Source organism: Callorhinchus milii, unplaced genomic scaffold, assembly GCF_018977255.1.
Source record: "Callorhinchus milii isolate IMCB2004 unplaced genomic scaffold, IMCB_Cmil_1.0 Scaffold5, whole genome shotgun sequence".
Taxonomy (NCBI): domain Eukaryota; kingdom Metazoa; phylum Chordata; class Chondrichthyes; order Chimaeriformes; family Callorhinchidae; genus Callorhinchus; species Callorhinchus milii.
The window spans coordinates 50,397,740-50,420,294 of NW_024704746.1; the positions used below are offsets into that span (position 1 = coordinate 50,397,740).

The 22,555-nt window shown below is 47.1% G+C and overlaps 1 protein-coding gene across 1 annotated transcript in view; it reads right to left on the reverse strand.

Annotated features, from left to right (window-relative positions):
• The window catches only part of tmem178b (transmembrane protein 178B), a 169,149-nt gene that overhangs the window by 115,502 nt on the left and 31,092 nt on the right, over positions 1-22,555 (reverse strand). The window contains exon 2 of the mRNA XM_007898594.2: positions 19,320-19,433. Within this exon, the coding sequence (XP_007896785.1) occupies positions 19,320-19,433 (114 nt within the window). The remainder of the gene's footprint in view (positions 1-19,319; positions 19,434-22,555) is intronic.

Below are 22,555 nucleotides of genomic sequence, written 5' to 3' on the forward strand. Positions count from 1 at the left end.
GGGAATGGTGCCAGTTAACAAGGAGAAGTTGACAAGGTCTGAGAGTAAAGAGGTGAGGAAGTGGAGCTGGGAGGTAAGGAGAGGCGAAGGGATGGGGTCGAGGGAACAGGTGGCAGGCTTTCTGCGGTTATAGTGGTGCTGAGAGAGGAGGGGAGACAGGTTCGAAGATGTGGAGGGAGGGATAGGTAGGGACTGTAGTGTGAGGGAAAGATGGGGATCGTGTGACGGTTAGGAAGGCGGAGGAAGCTGAATGATTTTGGTCTTGAGGAAGTCCAGCATATCCTCGCAGTGGAGTTGGAGGAGAGGATTGGCGAGGTGTAAGAGGGTGGATGGAGGAGTGGTAGTGGAGAAAAGGAGCCCGGGGTTGTCCTCGGCTTCTAAGATTATCTTGGAATAGAAGGACGATTTAGCGGTAGAGGGCGGAGCGGTAAGTCAAACCAGATCTGACAGTGGACCGTGAAATTCTTATAGAGGAGAGCGACTGAGGTGACTATGTCGGTGGGGGAGGTAGTCCAGAGGGGGAGAAGTTCAGACGATTCCAGGGCAGCAGAGGGGGAATGCAGGGAGATTCTTTTCCAGGGAAGGTAGGAGATAGAGGACTCCACTTGTGGAGTCCTGTAGCTCAGTGGTTAGAGCACTCGCTTTGCAAGTGAGAGACCTGAGTTCAATTCCAGACAGGGCAAAATCTTGGGCAAGTTTCCTTACTCCTTACTTGGGCAAGTTTCCTTACTCCACACGCCTAATAATAATCCCTCCAAAAACCAAAAACAATAATAAATTGGTCATTTTCAATCTACGACTGTTTGTGGGACATTGCTGTGCCCAATTGGCTGCCGCATTCGCCCACAAATATACAGTCAATTCACTTTACAGTGTGTTCTGTGAAGCGCTTTGGGACGTCCTCCCGACGTGAAAAGCGCTATATCAAATGCAAGGATTATTATTATTATTATTATTATTATAGAGGTGGTTTCGGTGGCAGTAGGGAGAAGGATTGAGGAGTTATGGGAGATTAAATGGTGATTGTGATATCCGAAACACTTAGGCCCTGGTAATCACCAGGTTGAGTGGGTGGCCGTGAACGTGGGTATCAGATATGGAGGTAGAGGTTGTGAGAGGAGAGAGGAGAAATCAATGGAGATAGAGCAATCTATCTGCAAAGTCCAAAATCAAGCAGTGTGACGGATTTGTGCAATCACGGAAAACGGCTACAGGGAGGGAAGGCTTTGCCCAACACTGACCTGTCATTGAGCACCCTGGAAGCATAGTCGGCTTCACAGCAGGCACATCTATTTGCCAAGGCCCCTCGTGTGAGGACCTGGATTGAGCATCTGGTGCTGAGTAAGCCTGGTATTGGACCTTAGATCTCAAGAACATCAAGGTGGCTAGCACATCACAAGCTGTCCGTAAAGGTCCACCTACCACACTGAAGCACGCTGCCCATCAGATAACTGATGAGAAAACTCTGAGGCTTGGGATGACAGCTGCTGGAAGGAGTTACCTGGAGTCCAAGTTTTTGAACACACATTCGTATGTCCAAGGTCTGGAATCCACCTTGGTTGGCTTGCAGACATGCAAGCAGCTGATACCTAAAATCTGCACTTCTAATCAGTCGAACCAACACTTAATGGGAAGTGACGTATGCCTGAGCTGCAGACAGGAAGATAGAGGCAATGCTCTCACACATTCCATGCTGAGATGTGAAGGGGTAGGAGAGTGACCAAAGGCACAGTCGAAGAGGAGGGGCTTGAGAGGAGGCAAGGCAGGGGGTGAGGCGAAGGGATTGTGGGATGGATTTCCAAAGGATGGGGACAGAAAGTCGATGGTGGGTCGGGTTGGGTGGGGGACATTAAGCATGCCAGAGCCCTCTAGGTAGAGGGAGCGGACAGGTTGATATGGGGTTGGTAGGTTACAGAAGTAGGGAGGAGCAAGGCTGTGGAGGGCTTTGAAGGCAAGGATGAGGATTTTGAACTCTATCCTCTGGGAGATGGGGAGTCATTAGAGCCAGACGAAGATGGGGACGATAGAGTCACAGAGCTTGGTGGGGCAGAGGACATGAGCTGTAGAGGACAGAAGAAAGTAGGGAGTTAGTGTAGTCGAGCCTAGATGTGATGCATGTGTGGATGAGGGTCTCGGTGGCCTGAGGGGAGAGGCAGCGGCAGAGCCGGGCGATGTTGCGGAGGTAGGGGAAGGCAGAATGGGTCATGGCACAGATGTGGGCTAGACAGGACAGTTGAGGATCAAACAAGAATGCCAAGGTTCCGTACTGGCTCAGTTTCGCAGTGCTACCAATTGAGCCAGGCTGACACACAATATAATAGAGTAATAATTGATGTACATTAGTGTACCTGGGTATCTGGTGCGGACAGTTACGAAGAAGACTCTTCACAATTATTCTTTTCTCAATGTTATCAGAAGCTGTTAGACATTATCTGGGTGCTTTCTCAGTGGCCACTTTGATGAAATTTTTTTAAAAGCCCAATTTTTGGTTTGCAAAGACCAAATATGACGACAACCAAATATTGCTACAAATCACGGGTTACGCTTGAGGTGCAAATAAACTTGGGAGGATAGGAGGACAACGTTGGGCCCTGTCTCTCCCCTCCATTGCACATACCCCTCCCCCAAACAACCTTGGGGGAGGATGGAGAAATGACCATTCCAGCAACATAAAGGATAGATTTGTATTTCAAATCCTGCTGCTTTGACCAGTGGAGACAGTGTTCGATTAATTCTCCAGCAAGTGCCATCGCTCTCCTATTGTCTTGTGTGCTCAGAGACTGTAGGGGCTGGTTCACCCCCTTCAGCTTTTAACTTAATGTCTTCCGAGAGCAGCCATGGAAGCAAACAAAGCAAATGGTGGCTGCTCAGCAAAAATGCTGTAGGTTTAGAGCAAATGCTCAGCTTTACAGGACAATAACTCAGGATTGGTGCGTCCCTAAATGTTTCCAGTTTGATTGTGGCGGGCGTATTCCACCCTCACTACCCATTTCCCATGAGATATTCATTGGTTCCGCCTCTTAAATACTGTGGGATTCTCATACATAAGCCTCATCAATAAAATGTGGAGTCCCATAGCATAGCAGTTAGCACACTCGCCCGGGTTTGAATCCCAGACGGGGCAAAATCTTAGGCAAGTCTTCTTACTCCACACGCCTCCGTTTACCTAGAATTAAGTAGGAACCTAGTTGTTCATCAATTGGCGGATCATTTTCAGGGGATAATAATCCCTTCAAGAAAAAAATGTGGTCACTCAGTCAACAAATATTTGTGGGACACTGCTGTGTGCAATTGGCTGCCATGTTTTGTCCACAAAATACGCAGTCAATTTTCAATATATTCTGTGAAACACTTTGAGAAATCTCAACGAGTGATAGGGCACTATATCAAATGCAAGGATTATTATTAATTATTATTATGAAACCATTGACATTGATAATATTAATCCTTGCATTCAGCCAAGCTCCGATGGTTGCATTCTTGCCTCTGTGTGAGAGGATTGTCGGCTTGCACCCACATTGTCTAGGCTGATGCTCCACTGCAGTGCAGGGGAGCACAACATTGTCAGAGGTGCCAACCTTTCTTTGAAACATTAAACCAAGGTCCTGTCTGTGTCTATTCAGATGGATGTTAAAGAACCCACGGCACTATTCAAAAAAAGAAGGGAGTTTCGCCCAGAGGTCGCAGCAAACCCAAGACATTCATTCATTCACTCATTCGTTCATTTATTCAAAGCAGTCAAAGAGCTGGGACTTCAAGTTCAGGAGTAATAAGAATAATAATCCTTGCTTTTGATATAGTGCCTTATCACATCATTAAGGTATCTCAAAGTGCTTCATAGGATAAGTTAAGTCGATTGACTTTATTTGGTGGGCAAAACATAATTTTCATAACTTTAATAATAATAACATGTTTAGTATTTTGAATAATTTCCGTACATACACACAAATCATCTCTGGGTCCCCCAGTCCCAGTCTTGTTGGACTGACACCATTTGATGTGAGCTGCTAAAATAAGAATCACACTGGTGGGGCGGGGAGGAGACAATAAAAATCCTTGGTAAGGAACAATCACGGCATCGCCATCATCCTAGTGCCACGCCTCTATATAGAGTTTTAAACTCTCTGACCTTTACCTTTCAGCAGGAATCTCATTAAATATTGAGAGTTAAACTCATCCGCCAGTTTCACAATGGCCTTTTTTATTTCTCTAGGATTTCCTTTGTATTCTCGGCAGCTCCAAAGCTGTTCCCTGCCCAGCACTCCCCTCCATCCCCAGTGATGGTGAGATTACATTACACTAAATCTGATGCTTCATGTGAGCAGCAGAGGAACTGAGTTTGTGCAGGTGAGGGGCTGTATGGGCAGTGGGTGGAAGGGGAGGGGCAGGAGAGTGGCTGGATGGGGAGGGGCTGGAGAGTGACTGGAAGGGGAGTGGCTGGATGGGGCTGGGGGGAGTGGCTGGATGGGGCGGTGGGAGGGGAGTGGGTGGATTTGAGTGGCTAGATGGGGAGCGGGTGGCTGGAGAGTGGGTAGATGGGGAGGATCTGGCTGGATGGGGAGTGGATACAATACAAAATTACATTCATATAGAGCCTTTCATGTCGGGAGGATGTCCCAAGGCACTGGACCCTGAGAGATTTGGACCGGAGCAGACAGTCGGGATCGGGGAGGGTGGAGTTTAGGAGGGTGGCTGAAGATTCGCTCAAAGAGGAGGGTTTTGAGATGGGTCTTGAACGAGGTAAGGGAGGGAGCAAGGCGAAGGTAATGTGGGATGGAGTTCCAAAGGGTGGGGGCAGAAAGGCTGAAGGCCTGACTGCCGATAGTGGAGGCGCGGCTGGGGGACATGGAGCAGGCCACAGCCTGCTGGAGGAGGGAATAGACAGGTTGATGTGGGGTCAGCAGGTCGCAGAGGTAGGAAGGAGCAACGCCGTGGAGGGACCTGAAGTCGAGGACAAGGATTTTGAACTCAATCCTCTGGGGGAATGGGGAGCCAGTGGAGTTGGGCAAGGGCGGGGGTCTGGTGCGGTAGATGACAAGAGTTGTAGAGTTCTGGATGATCTGCAGTTTGTGGAGGGAAGAGTTGGGAAGGCCGATAAGCAGGGAGTTGGCATAGTCAAGCCTTGATGTAATGACTGCCTGGATGATGGTTTTGGCGGCCTGAGGGGTGAGCCAGTTGTGGAGCCGGGTGATGTTGTGGAGATGGGGACAGGCAGAGCAGGTCATGGCACGAATGTGGGGTAAAAAGGACAGTTGAGGGTCAAATAAGATGCCAAGGTTCCGGCCTCGATGGATGGGGAGTGCCTGGATGAGGAGTGGATAGGTTGGGAGTGGATAGGTTGGGAGTGGCCCGATGGGGAGTGGCCGGGCGGGGAGTGGATGGATTGGGAGTCAGTGGGGAGAGGCTGGATAGGGAGCCAGGGAGTGAATGGGGAGTGGGGCAGAGGGCAGAAAGGCTGAAATTTACTTTCGGTAAATAAAATACCCATGACAAAAAAGGGGTATAACTGCCGAAGCCGTTTGCCGATGAAGTGAAGCGTGGCTGGGGTATGGTTAACAATGAACATGCTGGCCTGGACTGGAGGTAAGCCAGTTTCAAGGTGATAAGCATGAATGGATTGCTGACCATCTGCTACATTGTACAGTATAAAGCTAATTGCAATTGCTCATCAGCCCATGTTTGTCTATTAGTGGGGACGCTGGTGAATAAAAGGTTTACGATTTATAGGTGACAACTTTCATCCCAATAGGTTCACAATGCTAAATGTATTCTTGCTTTTGACTGGGTGATTTTCAGTAATAATACATGACACCTTTCTATTGTATCCATCTCTGGTTTCACATAGCTCTTCTCACCGGGGAGCAACAGGACAGTCCAAACTGTGGGCTTCGCTTCAGCTCTCCTGTCAGATCAAGTTTCTTCCCTTCTGCTTCCTCTATTTGGCATTGGTGTCAACAGCCTGTGTGTGCGAGTACTTGTGAAGCTGAATGCCAATCAGCACAGAAAAGGGAAGCTATTGTACAGAAGACACTGGGTTTCCACCCACCAGCTCCATAATCACACGGGATTACTTTACAGTGATTGCTAAAATTAGCTATTGGTGTGCTTGCACTTGAGCTTGAGATTTCCATTCATTCCATTGATCGCTGTGAAAGCCACCACATAAAACAGTCAGACCAGGTTACACCTTGTACTGTGGGGAGATCTATGAAATCAGACCCCGCATTCATAATATACATTTAGTATAGAGCCTTTCATGCCTTTGAAACATCTCAAAGCGCTTAACAAGTTTCAATGTAAAGTGCAGTGCATTTATTAGTGAACGGGCAGCCAATTTGTGCACAGCAGTGTCCCACAAACAGCTGAAGTGAATGGTCAATTTTATTTGGGGGATTGTCGACCAGGACACTTCTCTATTGAATTGTGCTATGCAATCTTTCACATCCACCTGAGCAGGCAGAAAGGACCTCAGTTTAGCATGTTATCCAATGGACGGCACCCTTGACAATGCAGCACTCCCTCCAGCACTGCATTGGAACGTCAGCATACACTGTGAGTTCAAACAACAACAACAACAAAAAGATTCCATTTATAGAGCGCCTTTCACGTCAGGAGGACATCTCAAGGCGCTGGATAGTTGGGTCAGGACCCGAGCAGGGGAGAAACGGTCAGTGTGAGGGGAGGGAAGGGAGGGAGTGAGGAGGGTGTAGAGAGTCGAGTGGGGAGCTGAAGGTACGGTCAAAGAGAAAGGTCTTGAGACCGGCCTTGAAGGAGGAAAGGGAGGAAGCAAGGTGAAGGCACTGGGGGATGGAGTTCCAGAGCCTAGGGGCTGAGAGGCTGAAGGCCCGGCCACCGATGGTAGGGCAGTTACGGCGGGGGATGTGGAGCAGACCGGAGCCAGAGGAACGGAGGGTACGGGCAGGTAGGTAGGGGGATAGTAGGTCAGAGAGGTAGGAGGGAGCAAGGCCGTGAATGGCCTTGTAGGTGAGGATGAGGATCTTGAATTCGATCCTCTGGGAGATGGGGAGCCAGTGGAGGCGAGCGAGGGTGGGAGTGATGTGGTCGCGAAGCCTGGTGCGGGACAGTACACGAGCTGCAGAGTTCTGAATGACCTGCAGCTTGTAGAGGGAGGTGCCGGGAAGGCCGGCGAGGAGAGAGTTCCCATAGTCCAGCCTTGAGGCGTGGTCCAGAGTTTCAGCAGTGTGATGGGTGAGGTAGTGCCGTAGTCTGGCGATGTTTCGGAGGTGATGGAGGGCGGTGCCAGTTGTGGCCCGGATGTGGGGAAGAAAGGACAGCTCAGGGTCGAACAAAATGCCGAGGTTCCTGACTGGCTTTGAGAGGTGGAGAGTGCAGTCTTGGATGCTGATGCTGTCAGCGCCTAAGGTGCGGAGGCGCTGACGTGAACCAATCAGGAGGGCCTCAGTTTTGCGTACGTTGAGCTGAAGAAAGTTATCTCTCGTCCAGGACACGATGTCGGACAGGCAGGCTGTCAGGATATCGGTGGTCGTGGAGTTGAGGGTAGAGGAGGAAAGGTAGAGTTGGGTGTCATCCGCATACATGTGGAAGTTAACCCCATGTCTGCGGATGATGTCACCAAGGGGGAGCATATAGAGGGTGAAGAGGAGGGGACCGAGGACAGAGCCTTGAGGGACACCACACGAGACGGTGCGGGGCTGGAGGAAAAGCCATTTGTGGAAACAAAATGAAGACGGTGGGAGAGGTACGACCTAAACCACTCAAGGACAGGGCCTTGAAGGTTGAGGTGGGAGGACAAGCGGTGGAGGAGGATAGCGTGGTCGACCGTATCGAATGCTGCCGATAGGTCGAGGAGGACGAGAAGGCAGAGGGAGCCCTGGTCGCAGATGGTCAAGATGTCATTGGTGACCTTGACCAGGGCAGTTTCTGTGCTATGGGCAGCACGGAAACCCGACTGAAGGGGTTCGAATAATGCATGGGTGGAGAGGAAAGAGCGCAGCTGGGAGGCGACAACTCTTTCAAGGACCTTGGACAGGAAGGGGAGGTTGGAGATGGGCCGGTAGCTTGATAGCTGCGACGCATCAAGGGAGGGTTTTTTCAAAGTGGGAGTGATGATGGCAGTTTTTAGAGGAATGGGAACAGAGCCAGAAGAGAGGGACAGGTTGATGATGTCTGTGATAAGTGGGGCAAGGAGGTGGAGCTGAGAGATAAGGAGTGAAGTGGGGATGGGGTCAAGGGAGCAGGTGGTGGGTTTCAGGGACAGGATGAATTTGGTGACAGAGGGTGGGAAAACGGGTTCGAAGGTGTGTAGGGAGGATGGGTAGGAGTCGGAGTGTGGGAGGGAAGGGGTGGGGGGTGGGTGGAAATTGGAGGGGGAGTGATTTTGGATTCAAGGAAATCCAGCATCTCCTCGCAGTGAAGATTGGAAGAGATGACCTGCACGGGGTGGCGGGGGGCACGGAGGAGTCGGGATGTGGTAGAAAACAGAAGCCTGGGGTTGTTCTTCTCCTCCAGGATTATCCTGGAGTAGAAGGACGACTTGGCCGAGGCTAGAGTGGAGCGGTAGATTTTGAGGAGGTCCAGCCAGATTTGTCGGTGGACCGTTAGGCCAGATTTGAGGCAGGTGCGTTCAGCGGCCCGCACCTGGCTCTTCAGTGAGCAGAGGTGGGTGGTGAACCAGGGGGAGGAGCGAGAGTAGGAGACAGTACGGGAGGTGATGGGGGCAAGAGTGTCGAGTGTCAAGCCCCAACATGAGATTCTGATCCAGAGGTACAATCGCTACCAACTGAGCCATGCTGGCATCATGAAAGCGTTAACACCATGATTGGAATTTGATGCAGCAGGCCGTTTTTCTCTAATAGGATACAGGTTCAAGGTTGTGCATAGCAAGTTTAAGATTGACACTAAAATGTATTTCTTCATGCAGAGACTAATCAGACTAAGCTGGAATGATTTACCAGGAAGGATGGTTGAGGCCAGCCTTATATGTCGTCAAGATGCCTCAAAGCACTTCACAGGATCTTACTGTAAAGCGCAGTGACTGTTTATTTCACAGGCAAACATGGCAGCCAGTTTGTGCAAAGCAATGTCCCCCAAACAGCCAAGAAGTGAACAACTAATTTTTTTAAAAATCTGATGAATAAAAGATGAGATGAAATAGACCCTCTTTAGCTGAACCTCTCCGGTGATGATGATGATAATAATGTTCCTTGCATTTGATACAGCGCCCTTCACATCAGGAGGACAGCTCAAAGCGCTTTGCAGGATTTACTGTGAGGAGCAGTGATTTGTACTTTGTATGCAAACGCAGCGTTGATCATGCAACGTTACACAAGCCACAATCTGGGCATCACCTGAGTTGAGAAGAATCATACTTCAGATAGAAAGTAGAGGATGGGGAAGGAGAGCTTTTCATGACATAGCACCCGTGACATGTTTCCATCTTATTTCATCATCTTCCAACTCCAGCTTCAGACTCTGACAGGATCTGTCAGTCATAAGCATCCTCTTCACAAGGAAATGACAACAACCAGTGAAGAATCCTATGGTATATATAATGACTGGAGAGTAGGCACATCATGAGCCTTTTCTGTCCCCTCTCCTAACCCCAGCCCCTCCTACCATCAACAAATAATATATAAGATTGGTCATAGAAGCCAGATTTTAATAGAACAATCAGTGTCTTCCATTGCTTTCCCAGGTGTCAGCCTGGCTCAGTCGGTAGAGTTCTTGTCTCTTAGGCTGAACTCAGGACAGTCTAGACTGGGGGAGCACTGTATTGTGCTGTATTTCCGATGAGATGCTAAACCAAGGTCCTGCCTGCCTGTTCAGGTGGATGTTAAAGATCCTAAAACACTATTCAAAAAGAAAAGTTTCACTGTGCAGGTTCCTTGTCCCCTCTCCAGGGATAGACATGCAAAAAGGTTTTCACAATCACTGCCTTTTCAAGAGTAAAATCCAGCGGAAGCTCAGATCTATTTGCCCCAGCCTTGTGCACTCAGTGCTGTAGCTTCAACAAAATGACAGAATGGTGCCATCGTAAACACAGCGGCATATCAGTTGGATACACTGAGTGGATTTGAAATTATTTACCCCCACCCGCTGTTCAAGAGATAAGGAGAAAAATCGCAAATGCTGGAAATTGAAAATCAATACAGCACCCAGAAGATAAGGTGGATAGGTTTAATCGACTGGCTCGAATCTGTGCTGAATGTCAAATGACCAGCAAGAGACAAACTATTTTCCAGGGTGGTAGGGGGAGAGGTAAGCAGGACATCCTTAGAGCCGAGCTGCATGAACTATGATGATCTACGGCACCCAGTTTCTGAGACAGTAGATCCGCAGTACTCCAAGGCACTACTGAGAACAGACTTGGAAAGGCAGGCATTCTTCCCACTTCACTCTTGTTCATTTACTAAACCAAAGCCCTAACGAGTAGGATGGTCAAGCCGGATAAGCAATGGGAAATATGCCATGCAGTGCTCTCACAAGATCACAAGAGAGTCCTGTAGCTCAGTGGTTAGAGCCCTCGCTTTGCAAGCGAGACACCTGGGTTCAATTCCAGGCAGGGCGAAACCTTGGGCAAGTTTCCTTACTCCACACGCCTAATAATAATCCCTTCAAAAATAATAATAAATTGATCATTTTCAATCCACGACTGTTTGTGGGACATTGCTGTGCGCAATTGGCTGCCGCGTTCGCCCACAAATATACAGTCACTTCACTTTACAGTGTGTTCTGTGAAGCGCTTTGGGACGTCCTCCCGACGTAAAAAGCGCTATATCAAATGCAAGGATTATTATTATTATTATTAATATAGAGGTTTGGATAAAGAAGGCTCTTCCATCCATTACATCTCATCCCTCCAAAAATGTTTGTGTCAGCCTGGCTCTCCACTGGTTCAAGGCCCATGTTGGGACTGGGAACTCATATAGTCTATGTTGACACTCGTGCGAGGTGCCATTCTTTGGGTGAGACGTTAAACTGAGGCCCCATCTGTAGTTCTTCAGATGGACACTATTTGAAAAGAGAAGGGAATTTCTCACTCCCAGTGTCCTGGCCAACAATCCCCCAGATAAAATTGGTCAATCACTTCATGGCTGTTTGTAGAACATCGTTATGTACACATTAGTTGCCTTCAAGATACAAAGTACAGTGAATCTCCACAGTGAATTCTGTGAAGCGCTTTGAGACAGCCTCCTAATGTGAATGACACCATATCAAGTGAAGGATTATATATATTTTTAATACCCTCCCTAACATCCCCGTATCACTGCATCAAACGTTTTTTTTAAATGAATCCATTGTTCTTGTCTCAACCATTCTCATTTCAGTTGTTAATTACTCTTTGGGGAAAGAATTATTTCCTGGTACCTGACTTAAAATTGCTGTTTTTTAAACCTTAAATTTGTTCTGCTGTCTCATTGCATCCAAAGGTATTGGAATTACTTTCCCAATCTCTATATGTTTGGAGGACACTATATGGAGTCCTGTAGCTCAGTGGTTAGAGCACTCGCTTTGCAAGCGAGAGACCTGAGTTCAATTCCAGACAGGGCGAAACCTTGGGCAAGTTTCCTTACTCCACACGCCTAATAATAATCCCTCCAAAACCAAAACCAATAATAAATTGGTCATTTTCAATCTTCGACTGTTTGTGGGACATTGCTGTGCGCAATTGGCTGCCGCGTTCGCCCACAAATATACAGTCAATTCACTTTACAGTGTGTTCTGTGAAGCGCTTTGGGACGTCCGCCCGACGTGAAAAGCGCTATATCAAATGCAAGGATTATTATTATTATATAAATGCAAGTTGTTGTTGTTAGTGTACTTGTATTTCCTATTCTTTCTTCTTCTATCTATCTATAGACAGATAGATTTCTTATTGCAAAAGGGATTAAGGGATACGGGGATAAGGCATGGTCAGGTTATTAGCTGGAGTTAGATTAGAAGATAATAATCCTTGCATTTGATATAGCGCTTTTCACGTCAGGAGGACGTCCCAAAGCGCTTCACAGAACACACTGTAAAGTGAATTGACTGTATATTTGTGGGCAAACGCGGCAGCCAATTGCGCACAGCAATGTCCCACAAACAGTCGTAGATTGAAAATGACCAATTTATTATTGTTTTTGGTTTTTGGAGGGATTATTATTAGGCGTGTGGAGTAAGGAAACTTGCCCAAGGTTTCGCCCTGCCTGGAATTGAACTCAGGTCTCTCGCTTGCAAAGCGAGTGCTCTATCCACTGAGCCACAGGACTCCATGAGCCACAAGATCAGCCATGATTGAATGGTGGGGCAGGCTCGAAGGGCCGAATGGCCTACTCCTGCTCCTACATGTTACGTTATGTAGTACCTTGCATTTATTGGTTAACCAGCCCACATGATTTTACAGTTACCCTAACTTGGTTAATGGCACTCTCGCCTCTGAGTTAGAAGGTTTTCGATTCAAGCCCCATGTTGGGGCTTTAAGATCACACACTAGGCTGACACTCTGATGCAGTGCTTGATGTGCTGCAATGTCGTAGATGCCGTCTTTCGGATTAGAAATTAAACCGAGGTCCCATCTGCTTGTTTAGATAGATGCTAAAGATCCCATGGCACTATTTAAAAAGAGAAGGGAGTTTCTCCTGATTTCATGGTCAACAATCCCCCAATAAAATTGATTATTCGCTTCATGGCTTTTTGTGGGAAATTATGTGCAAATCGTCCACAAAAGCCTGACACTGAACCTTAAAGTGAATCCTGTGAAGCGCTTTGAGAAAGCCTGACGTGAAAGGCATTGTATCAAATGTAAGAATAATTATTATCTGAACTCACAACCTTCTGACTCATCAGCAAGACACTAGGGGAAGGGATTTTTTCCAAGTGGACCCTGTTAACCCTGCAAGCCAAAGCTCTAACAGGTGTGGTCCTCATTGGACAAGCAGCAGGAAAGCTTGCCAGACATTTCTATCAACAGCAAGTTACACAGTTTTAGCTGGTTAGACTCCAGTACTTGGCCCAACACGTTGGGCTCTCTCCAACCTTCGTAAAATACTCTTCAGGACTCGGTGAGCAGTTGTGCGTTCCTCAAGGGAGAGAGTACACATTCTTTCAGGCTCAGAAAAATTGCCTTGAGAACATGCTGAGCTCTCAGTCTGGTTTATCTACATGGATTTTGGGCTGCCCACCAAAAAATTCCTTTTCCTCTGGTAGGAAAAGAAAGGTTTGAAAAATAAACGTTCACATATGAAGATGGCTTCTTTTCCCTCCCCCACCCACCCCACCCTGTTGATGTGATGTAACCCAATCCCATGTTTTGTTTGAGTCCCAAATAATGAAAGGTGACTGAATCGTGCTGATTGGCACAAATAAGTAATCAAGCTGTAAATGTGAGACCTCAATAAAAATTGTAAGACTGCAGAGAAAGGGGGTCACCTTCAGCAAAGCGCAGCCATAAGGTGAGCGTGATGGACTCCCAACCAGTCACTGTGGAGCAGATGTTCTTCCATAGCCTCCAGTCGTGGCTTCGCTTGGTGTAAATAGAAACGCCGCACAACAAGTTGGACCAACTGGCCTACAGTAGTGCTCAATCACACTGTGTAACAGGGGAATGTGGAATTCTTCCTCAAACCGTTAGCCACAGGGTTAAACAGAATCAATAACTCCAAAAAAAAACATTTCAGGCTCTCACTGGTCCGTGCTGGTGTTAATACTCCACATGATCTCCGGCCTTGACATTTCCGACCTTAGCATAGTGGGCAAGGCCAGAGGAGCAATTCCTCATCTCCTTCTCCTCTCACAATCCCTCTCTCCTCCACCAAGCTCTCAACAATACGCTAACGCCTGTGGAAAAGCATTTCCACAGCTCTCGCCGTTCTTTGACGCAAACGCAAACGAAAACGGCTTCTACTCCAAAATCATCTTGGAGGCAAAAAATAATCCCAAAGTCCTTTTTTTCACCAACCAATACCTCCTCCATTTGTCCCCTCAGGCCTCCTCAATCTTCACATCTAATGCCAATTGCGAGGATGTCATGGACTTCTTTACATAAACATCCACCAGGCAGCCTCATCCTCCTGCCTATTGTCACCCACCACCAAACCCTCACCATCCCCCTCACCCTCCCCATCACCCATCAGGCAGGGCAAAACCTTGGGCAAGTTTCCTTACTCCACACGCCTAATAATAATCCCTCCAAAATCAAAAACAATAATAAATTGGTCATTTTCAATCTACGACTGTTTGTGGGACATTGCTGTGCGCAATTGGCTGCCGTGTTCGCCCACAAATATACAGTCAATTCACTTTACAGTGTGTTCTGTGAAGCACTTTGGGACGTCCTCCCGACGTGAAAAGCGCTATATCAAATGCAAGGATTATTATTATTATTATCATCAGCTCCTACCACGACCACCATCCTACATTCCTTCCTCCCCATCTCTCCTTCCTCCATCTCACACACCATCACTTCAATGAAACCCACCACCTGCTGCCTCAACCCCCTCCCCACCAACTTGCTGGTCACCCAGCTACCCCTCCTCTGCCCGCTACTGACTGATGTCATCAACCATTTCCTCTCCTCTGGATCAGTCCATGCCCCCCTCAAAACTGCTGTCATCATCCCCCTCCTCAAAAAACCTTCCTTAGATCCCTCAAACCCTAGCCACTACCGCCCTATTTCAAACCTGCCCTTCTGGGCCTAAATCCTAGAACACATTGTTGCCAATCAACTCCGCACACACCTCTCCTCCCACTTCCTCTTTGAACCCCTCAGTCCGGCTTCCGTCCTGCCCAGAAACTGCGCTTGTGAAAGTCTCAAATGACATTGTCTCTATCTGTGATCAGGGTTCCCTCTTGTCCTGCCTCCTTGTCCTCCTGGACCTCTCTGCCGCTTTCGACATAGTCGATCATGCCATTCTCCTCCACCGCCTTTACTCCATCATCCACCTGAGTGGGACCGCACTCACCTGGTTCGAGTCCTGCCTCACGAACCGCCAGCAGTACATCTGCACAAAGAGCTTCTCCTCCCACTCTCACCCGGTTACCTGCAGCGTACTCCAAGGATCCATCCTTGGCCCTCTCCTCTTCCTAATCTATATGCTCTCTTCGTGAGGTCATCCGCAGACATGGGGTACACATCCACATGTACGCGGACGACACCCAACTAGAGTTTTTCCACCTCAGTTTGCGATCCTCAGTCCCCTGATGTTCTGTCAGCCTGTCTGTCAGGCATCAAGAGCTGGATGAGCGCGAATTTCCTTCAGCTAAATGTTGACAAGACGGAAGCCATACTCTTTGGCTCTCATCAACGTCTAAAATCGCATGGTTCTCACCTCCTTCACCTACCTACCTCCCTCGAAAACTCTCCGAACCCATATGCAACCTAGGCATCAGGTTCGACCCTCAATTATCCTTCCTCCCCCACATCCGGTCCTTCACTAGCACCGCCTTCTTCCACCTCCGACGCATCGCCCATCTCCGCCAATACCTCACCCCAAAAGCCGCTGAAACCCTGGACTATTCTAACGCACTCCTCGCCGGTCTCCCCTCCACTACCATTCATAAAATCCAGGTCATCCAGAACTCTGCCCCCCGCATTCTTACCAGCACCAAACTCCGCTCCACGATTACCCCAGTCCTTGCCAGACTGCACTGGCTGCCTGTCCCAGAGAGGATCGACTTCAAGATCCTCACTCTTGTCTTCAAATCCCTCCATTCCTCTGCACCCCCCTACTTCTCTGACCTTCTCTCTCCTCACAACAAGTGCCCGCTGCCTTTGTTCCACCGGGTCTGGTCTCCTCCTTGTCCCCCGAATCCTCCGTTCCACCATTGGCAGCAATGCCTTCAGCCTCTACCCCCCGAGACTCTGGAACTCCCTTCCTCACTCCCTTCGCCTCTCCCCCTCCCTTCCTATTTTCAGGTCTCAGCTGAAGACATTTCTTTTCGACCCTGCCATTTCCCCCTCCCCCTGGCTCGGCCCTGGGATCCGTTACTGTGAAGCGTTGTTTCTTTGCTCTAATGCTCTATAATAGTCACTGGTGGTACTCCAGTGAAGGAAGCGAGGCCATCCATCAAGGCTGAACCGCAAAAGTATTTGCGGTATCAACAGGCATGCATGGAGTGCTTCAGTGTCTGACAGGCTGCAATTTAATAATAATACAAATAAACCTTACATTTCATACAGCTACTTTTACATCAGGATGTTTCAAAGTGATACATGGGATTTTACATAAAATGTAATAACTGTACCTGCAGCCAATTTGCACACAGCAACAAAGTACAAACAGCCATGCAGTATATGATTAATTCTATCTGGGGAATTGTCAGGATACTATTAGAGAGTTTTTTTGAAAAGTGATGCAAGTTGGGTTATGGCACGGATGTGGGGCAGAAAAGGACCCTCAACTGTTCTTTCTACCCCACATTCGTGCCATGACCTGCTCTGCCGTCCAGCAACTCCGCAAAATGCCCGGCTCTGCCACTATCTCTTTCCTCAGGCCACCAAAACTGTCATCCATACACGTGTTACATCTAGGCTCGACTACACCAACTCCCTGCTTGTCAGCCATTCCAACTCTTCCCTCCACATGCTGCACATCATCCAGAACTCTGCAACTTATCCTATCCTGCCCCAGATTCCATAACCCCATCATCCCCGCCCTCGCCCAGCTCCACTAGCTCCCCATCTCCCAGAGGGTAGAGTTCAAAATCCTTGTCCTCGTATTCAAAGCCCTCCATGGCCTTGCTGCTTCTACCTCTGTGACCAGCTAACACCATATCAACTTGTCCGCTTCCTCTGCTCAGCAGGTTCCGGCCTTCCCCACGTCTTCCACCCAGCCAGCCTCACCATCGGCAGTCAGGCTGTCCCCACCCTTTGGAAGTCCATCCCACAGTCCCTTTGCCTTGCTCCCTCCCTTGTCTCCTTCAAGGCCTATCTCAAGAACCTCTTCTTTGACCACGTTTCGGTCACCCTTCTACCTTCACCATCCCTGCCCTCCACCTCTCCTGATCCCAACCCACAGCTCAGGTCCAAATCCCTGAGTGCCATGTGATGTTGTCAATGTGAAAGATACTGAACACAAATGTAATTTGTTGTTTGTTGTTGTTGTTGACAGTCCAGTGCCTTGGGACATCCTTGTGACATGAAAGCTTTATAGATGTTGTTGATGCTGTTAATGTTAGTTCAATTTTAAAATGATTTGTCTCCTCTTTTTTGAAAGTTATTTTCCCCTCCCAGCTCTCCATTCAGTTCTCCTGTAGATTGATAGTCATATCATTCTTCACCAGCTGAATCAGCAATTGATGATGGTGGTTGTTGCTTTGTGCTGGAATAGCATTGTTGCAGTGTCCCTTTTAGAACAAAGTGCTACATTAAAACACTGTTTAATGGACTCTGCTCTGTGGCTGGAGGGTGAGGGAGATGTAATTGAGATGCTTGTTGATGACAGTGCTCGAAAGCTTCAAGGCAAAGAAAGCCTGTTGTATTCTGATCGCTCGCTCACTGCAAACAGGTGCAAACTGAAAATCTATATCAGTGAAGAAACTACAGGGAGGAGTATTGGATATGTGTGTCCAGCTGACTCAGCTGCCTAGGTGACAAAACCCATTCAGTAGCTTTCACACAGAGAGAGCGAGAGAGAGTAAAGGAGACAAATGCTGGACGTATCATGTATCCATGCCAGCCATAAGCTCAAATAACCTTTATCAAAAGCTGTCAAAGAGAAGGAGAGGGAGGGGAAAGGTGGGCAGAGAGGTGGAGGGAAAGATGGGAAGAGAGAGAGAGAAAGATGGTGAAAGAGAGATAGAAAGAATGAGAGAGGGAGCGTACGTTAAGGAGGGTACAATTAGCTTACAAAATTAGGTCACTGAGGTTTGCTAACAGGGCATCCCCCGGTAATGGATTCGATTGGTTTGATCTGTCTGTGAAATCATGCAGAACAAAAACCTGAATGAAAGATATCTCTATATGAATGCCCTTTCCACATCCACCTGGAAGAGCTCAGGGTTCAGTAGCTAGGCTCTTCTGACCTGTGTGCACTCTCCTAGAGCTGGTGTGAGTAGTTTTTCAGAAAAGCATCTTACACCACATTCATCTGCCCGGCGCCTCTGCTTGGCTGGCTCCGGGCTCCTCCACATCCCTCGTCCCCTCCCCTCCACAATCGGCGGCCATGCTTTCAGATATTACGCCCTGAGATTTGAACTCTCTGCCTCAATCCCTCCACCTAGCCCCTCTTTGCCTATTTTCAGATCACAGCTGAAGACCTTTGTCTTTGACCATGCCTACAGTCATCTCCCTTCTCTCCATGGCCTAGCTCATCCCCTGTTAAGGTCTCCGAGGACAACCCTGCATGACGGGCGCTATATAAATGCAAGTTGTTGTTGTTGTTGGAAGGATAAGTGTGGTTTCATTCTTTCTTTGGCATTCAACATATGACAGATTGGTAATAGGAGTCAGCCACACTGACTCCAAATTTCAAGTCGGAAACTAGCATCGGGGATCACGAACAGTAACCATGACCCAATTTCTCAACTCAGATCAAATTCAAGATCCTCGCTCTCCCTTTCAAATTTCTCCATGGCCGTGCCCCACCCTACATCAACACCTTTTGCAACCGCACTGACCTGTTTCAATGAACACAGTCTGTTTCACGTCCCTCACCTTATCCACCTCACCATCAGCGGCCAAGTTTTCAGCCATCCTGCCCCCACCCCACCCCAGCAGACCCTCAGAATCACCTCCTCCTTCACTTTCAAAGCCCGCTCATGACTTACCTCTTTGTACTTTCAGTTATCTTATGCCCCCTCCCCCCACAACCCTCTTCAGCTCCCAACCCCTGGCTTAGGTGCCAGCTTAGCTGCCATGTAGCAGTGTGAAACAGTTTGAGACACATCCTCCCGATAAGGTAGATATAAACTGGATACTTTTACATTAATCTTTTCGGATCCCAGTGCATTGAGGCCAGTCGTTCTGATGAGAACTCACTAGACTAGGACAGAACTTAAGGCCTTCCTCCACTCTGTGGCTGTTAGTCTAACAGCTGCTCTTGCTTCTTATAACAGAGTGACCGGGACTGTCCTCCACTTAAGACTATCACACGTGTTAAATTGCACCATTGAATCGAGATCAACTGTGCCAGCTTGTATGCAGGCAGGTGGATAATTTGTGCCATCTCCTGACATTCACCAACAAGTTTCACCACGAGTCCACATTACATGCCAACAACCATCACCTCGTCTCGCATTTGGCACAAAATTGTCTGCTCATTTTCGAACAATGTAACCATGACCATGTAAACATGCCAACAGGGAAGTGGGTTTCTTCAGAGAGAATTCGAATGATTAAAAAAAAAGTCTGGACTTACGCAAGGAGTGCCACTCATCCTGGCGGATAGTTTTTGTGATGTTGTATGAAAGGTTTTTCGGGATAGTTGTGGAGGAGTAGTGATATTTGATTGGCGTACATCTGGCTATCACACCTGAGGAAAGGAACAGAATACAAAGGCGTCACTTTAGCAAAACAGGGAACAGCGCACGGTAACCACTCAGTTACATTTCATGATGCGCTCCTTGCTCTCCAGCTATGACCATTTTCTCCAGCTTTCTCATTTGCACGGCCTCTCAGATTCAGAAAGAAAAATGAGAGAGAGTTCACATATACTTTGGAAAGTTTTTTTTGTTTTGTCCTGAAATAATATTCCTCTTTCGTATTTGTGAACCCTTACAAATCATGCAATAAATAATAATGCTTTTATTTGATATTGCGCGTAAAACGGCCCAAATAGTAACTCATTCTGTAGCACTTTTGCCTCTGGATTAGAAGATCGTGGGTTCAAGGCTCACATCGGGACACGGTCATCAAAAAAATACACAGTTACTACATTTCACAGTATACTGTGAAACACTTTGAGATGTTATCCCAACATGAAAGATGGAATATCAAATGCAAGGATTATTTATTTTTATTATCATCATAGGCTGACATTTCTGTAATGCTCAGGAAGCACTGAATTGTTGGATGTGCCGTCCTTTGGATGAGATATTAAACCCAGTTCCCATCTGCCTGCTCAGATGGAAGCTATAGATCTCAAGACACTATTTGAAAAGAAAAGAGAGTTTCTCCTGGTGTCCAAGACAACAATCCTCCCAAACAAAATTAGTCATTCATTGATTGCTGTGCAAATTAGATACCGAGTTTGCCCATAAAATGCGTAGTAAGGCAGAGAAAAGCAATGTGAATGAGTGAATGAGAGAGAAAAAGTAAGAGAGATACTGCATGATGTCATCTATTGGCTATACCTACCTACTACCTATCTATCTAAAGCAACATTTGGAGCAGAATATTCTTCTCAGAGAAGTACGTTCCACATTCTCACTGAACTCACATTCAAATGGCTCAGATCAACTTAGAATTGTTTTCCCTCGCCTTTGGTAGCAATAATCTTTGAACTCTGAGGAGCTCTTTATTTTTGGATCGCTGGAATCGTAGCTCATCCGAATTCTTAAAGCGTAGTTGAGCTCCAATTTCTAATGAAGCCTGGAGCTAGCTTCTCACCTGTGATCTTGTTCTGTGACCTGTGATCAAGCGCACCAAGACGCTGTTTGGCATGAAGGGGGCGCCATAAACACAAACTGTTGTTGTTATACCCAAGCAACACTGTTGCACTGTCCTCTCCAAACAGGAGAAGTCTCAAGTGTACCACGACTTCACACTCAATGTCCTCAATTCAGCACCAGGGACAGCACAGCTCATTCTCCAGAACAACATCAAATAAAATTCCCTACACAGCTCTCCTAACCAGAAGCTTCAGAGCTATTGTTATCCCTCTCTATTGTGTTATTTTGGAGTTTTTTTGCACATATGTCCTTGCTGTACTGAAACACATTGAATATTCAGTTGTCAAATATTTATCTTTCGTGGAGTGCACCAGAGTACTGATTAGAGTACTCGCCTCGCAAGCGAGAGGACCAGGGTTCGGTTCCCAGGCAGGGCGAAACCTTAGGCAAGTTTCCTTACTTCACACACTGTTTACTTAGCAGTAAGTAGAAACTCGGTTGTTAGTCAATTGGCGGATCACTTTCTGTTGGTAATAAACTCTCCAAAACAAAATTTGGAACTCAATCCACAACTGTTTACTGTGTACAATTGGCTGCCGCGTTTCACTGTCAATGCAAGGATTATTGTTATTACTATAATCCACTTTACAATATATTCTGTGAAGCGCTTTGAGACATCTCAAGACGTGATAGAACACTTTATCAAATGTGAGGATTATTATTATTATCCCTATTTTTTTCTGTTTTCCTACTGCATTTTGCGGTCTCTCTTCTCAAATTATAATAATCCTTCAATTTGATACATCGCCTTTTACACCGGGAGTACGTTTTACAGCAGCTAATAGGATTTACCGTAAAATTTAGAGTCGTGTAATTTTAGGCTAACACGCCAGCTAATTTGCAACTAATAAATAATAATCGTTGCACTTGATATAGTGCTTTTCACATCTTCTAGACGTCTCAAAGCACTTCACAGAATATACTGTAAAGTGAATTGATTGTATATTTGTGGGCAAAAAAACATACATAGCAATAAACAGCCATGGAGTGAGTGACCAATTTTATCTGGGAGATTGTCGGCAAGGACACTGGGAGATAGAACTCCCTTCTCTTTTCGAGTGCAGACAGAGCCTTGGTTTAACATCTCGTTAGAAGGATGGCACTTCACCCCCAACACAGCATGCCCTTAGCATTGCACTGGAATATCAGCCTGACCTGTGACTTTAAAGTCCTGTTATCAAGCTTGAACTCGAACCGACAAACCTTCTGATTCAGAGACAAGAGTGCTACCATCTAAGCCAGGATGACATCTAATTCCCCGTTTACATATGAGTCTCCTTAACAATTCTTTGCGTCTCTCATTTTCACTCACATTGCCCAAGTTGTGAACTCTGCACTCACTCTAACCTCCTCTAATATTGCTCCTCAATTTATCCTCTTGCTTTTGCCCACCTTTTGTACCTAATGTTTACCTCCAAGAAAATCGGTGCAAAAGGGGGGGGGCTGGCATTCAGTCCATTGTGGCCTTGCCTCCTGTTCTTCCCCGTTTTCTTTTCAATTTATCCCAGTTTCCAGCTCTTTCCCTGTTAAACAATTCCCAGTGAAAGATCCCTTGACACTTTGGAAAAGAGAAGGGAAAGTTTCTCCTGGTGTTCTGGATGACAACGTGGGAACAATTCTGCGCACAAATTGATTGCAAATACACAGTCAGTACACTTTATTGTAACTCTCTGGGACGCGCTTTGAGACATCTTGTTGGTGTGATAAGGCACAATATCAAATCCAAAGATTATCATCATTATTATTATTAATGCTTTTTCCTCAGCTGTTTATCCTGTTCTGTGAGAATAATGATAAAGCGACCTCCTAAATCTGGGTATTAAAAGCAACGTTAGACTTGATTAATCAGCCAGGATAGCAGGCAAGGTCAAGGTTCATTAGCATTCTCAAACTGGAGAGACAGGATTCCTAGTAAGAACCCATAACAAAGGGAGGATACAGTCTCAATAGCACTGAACATATATCATGTTGCTTAGCAACCCCC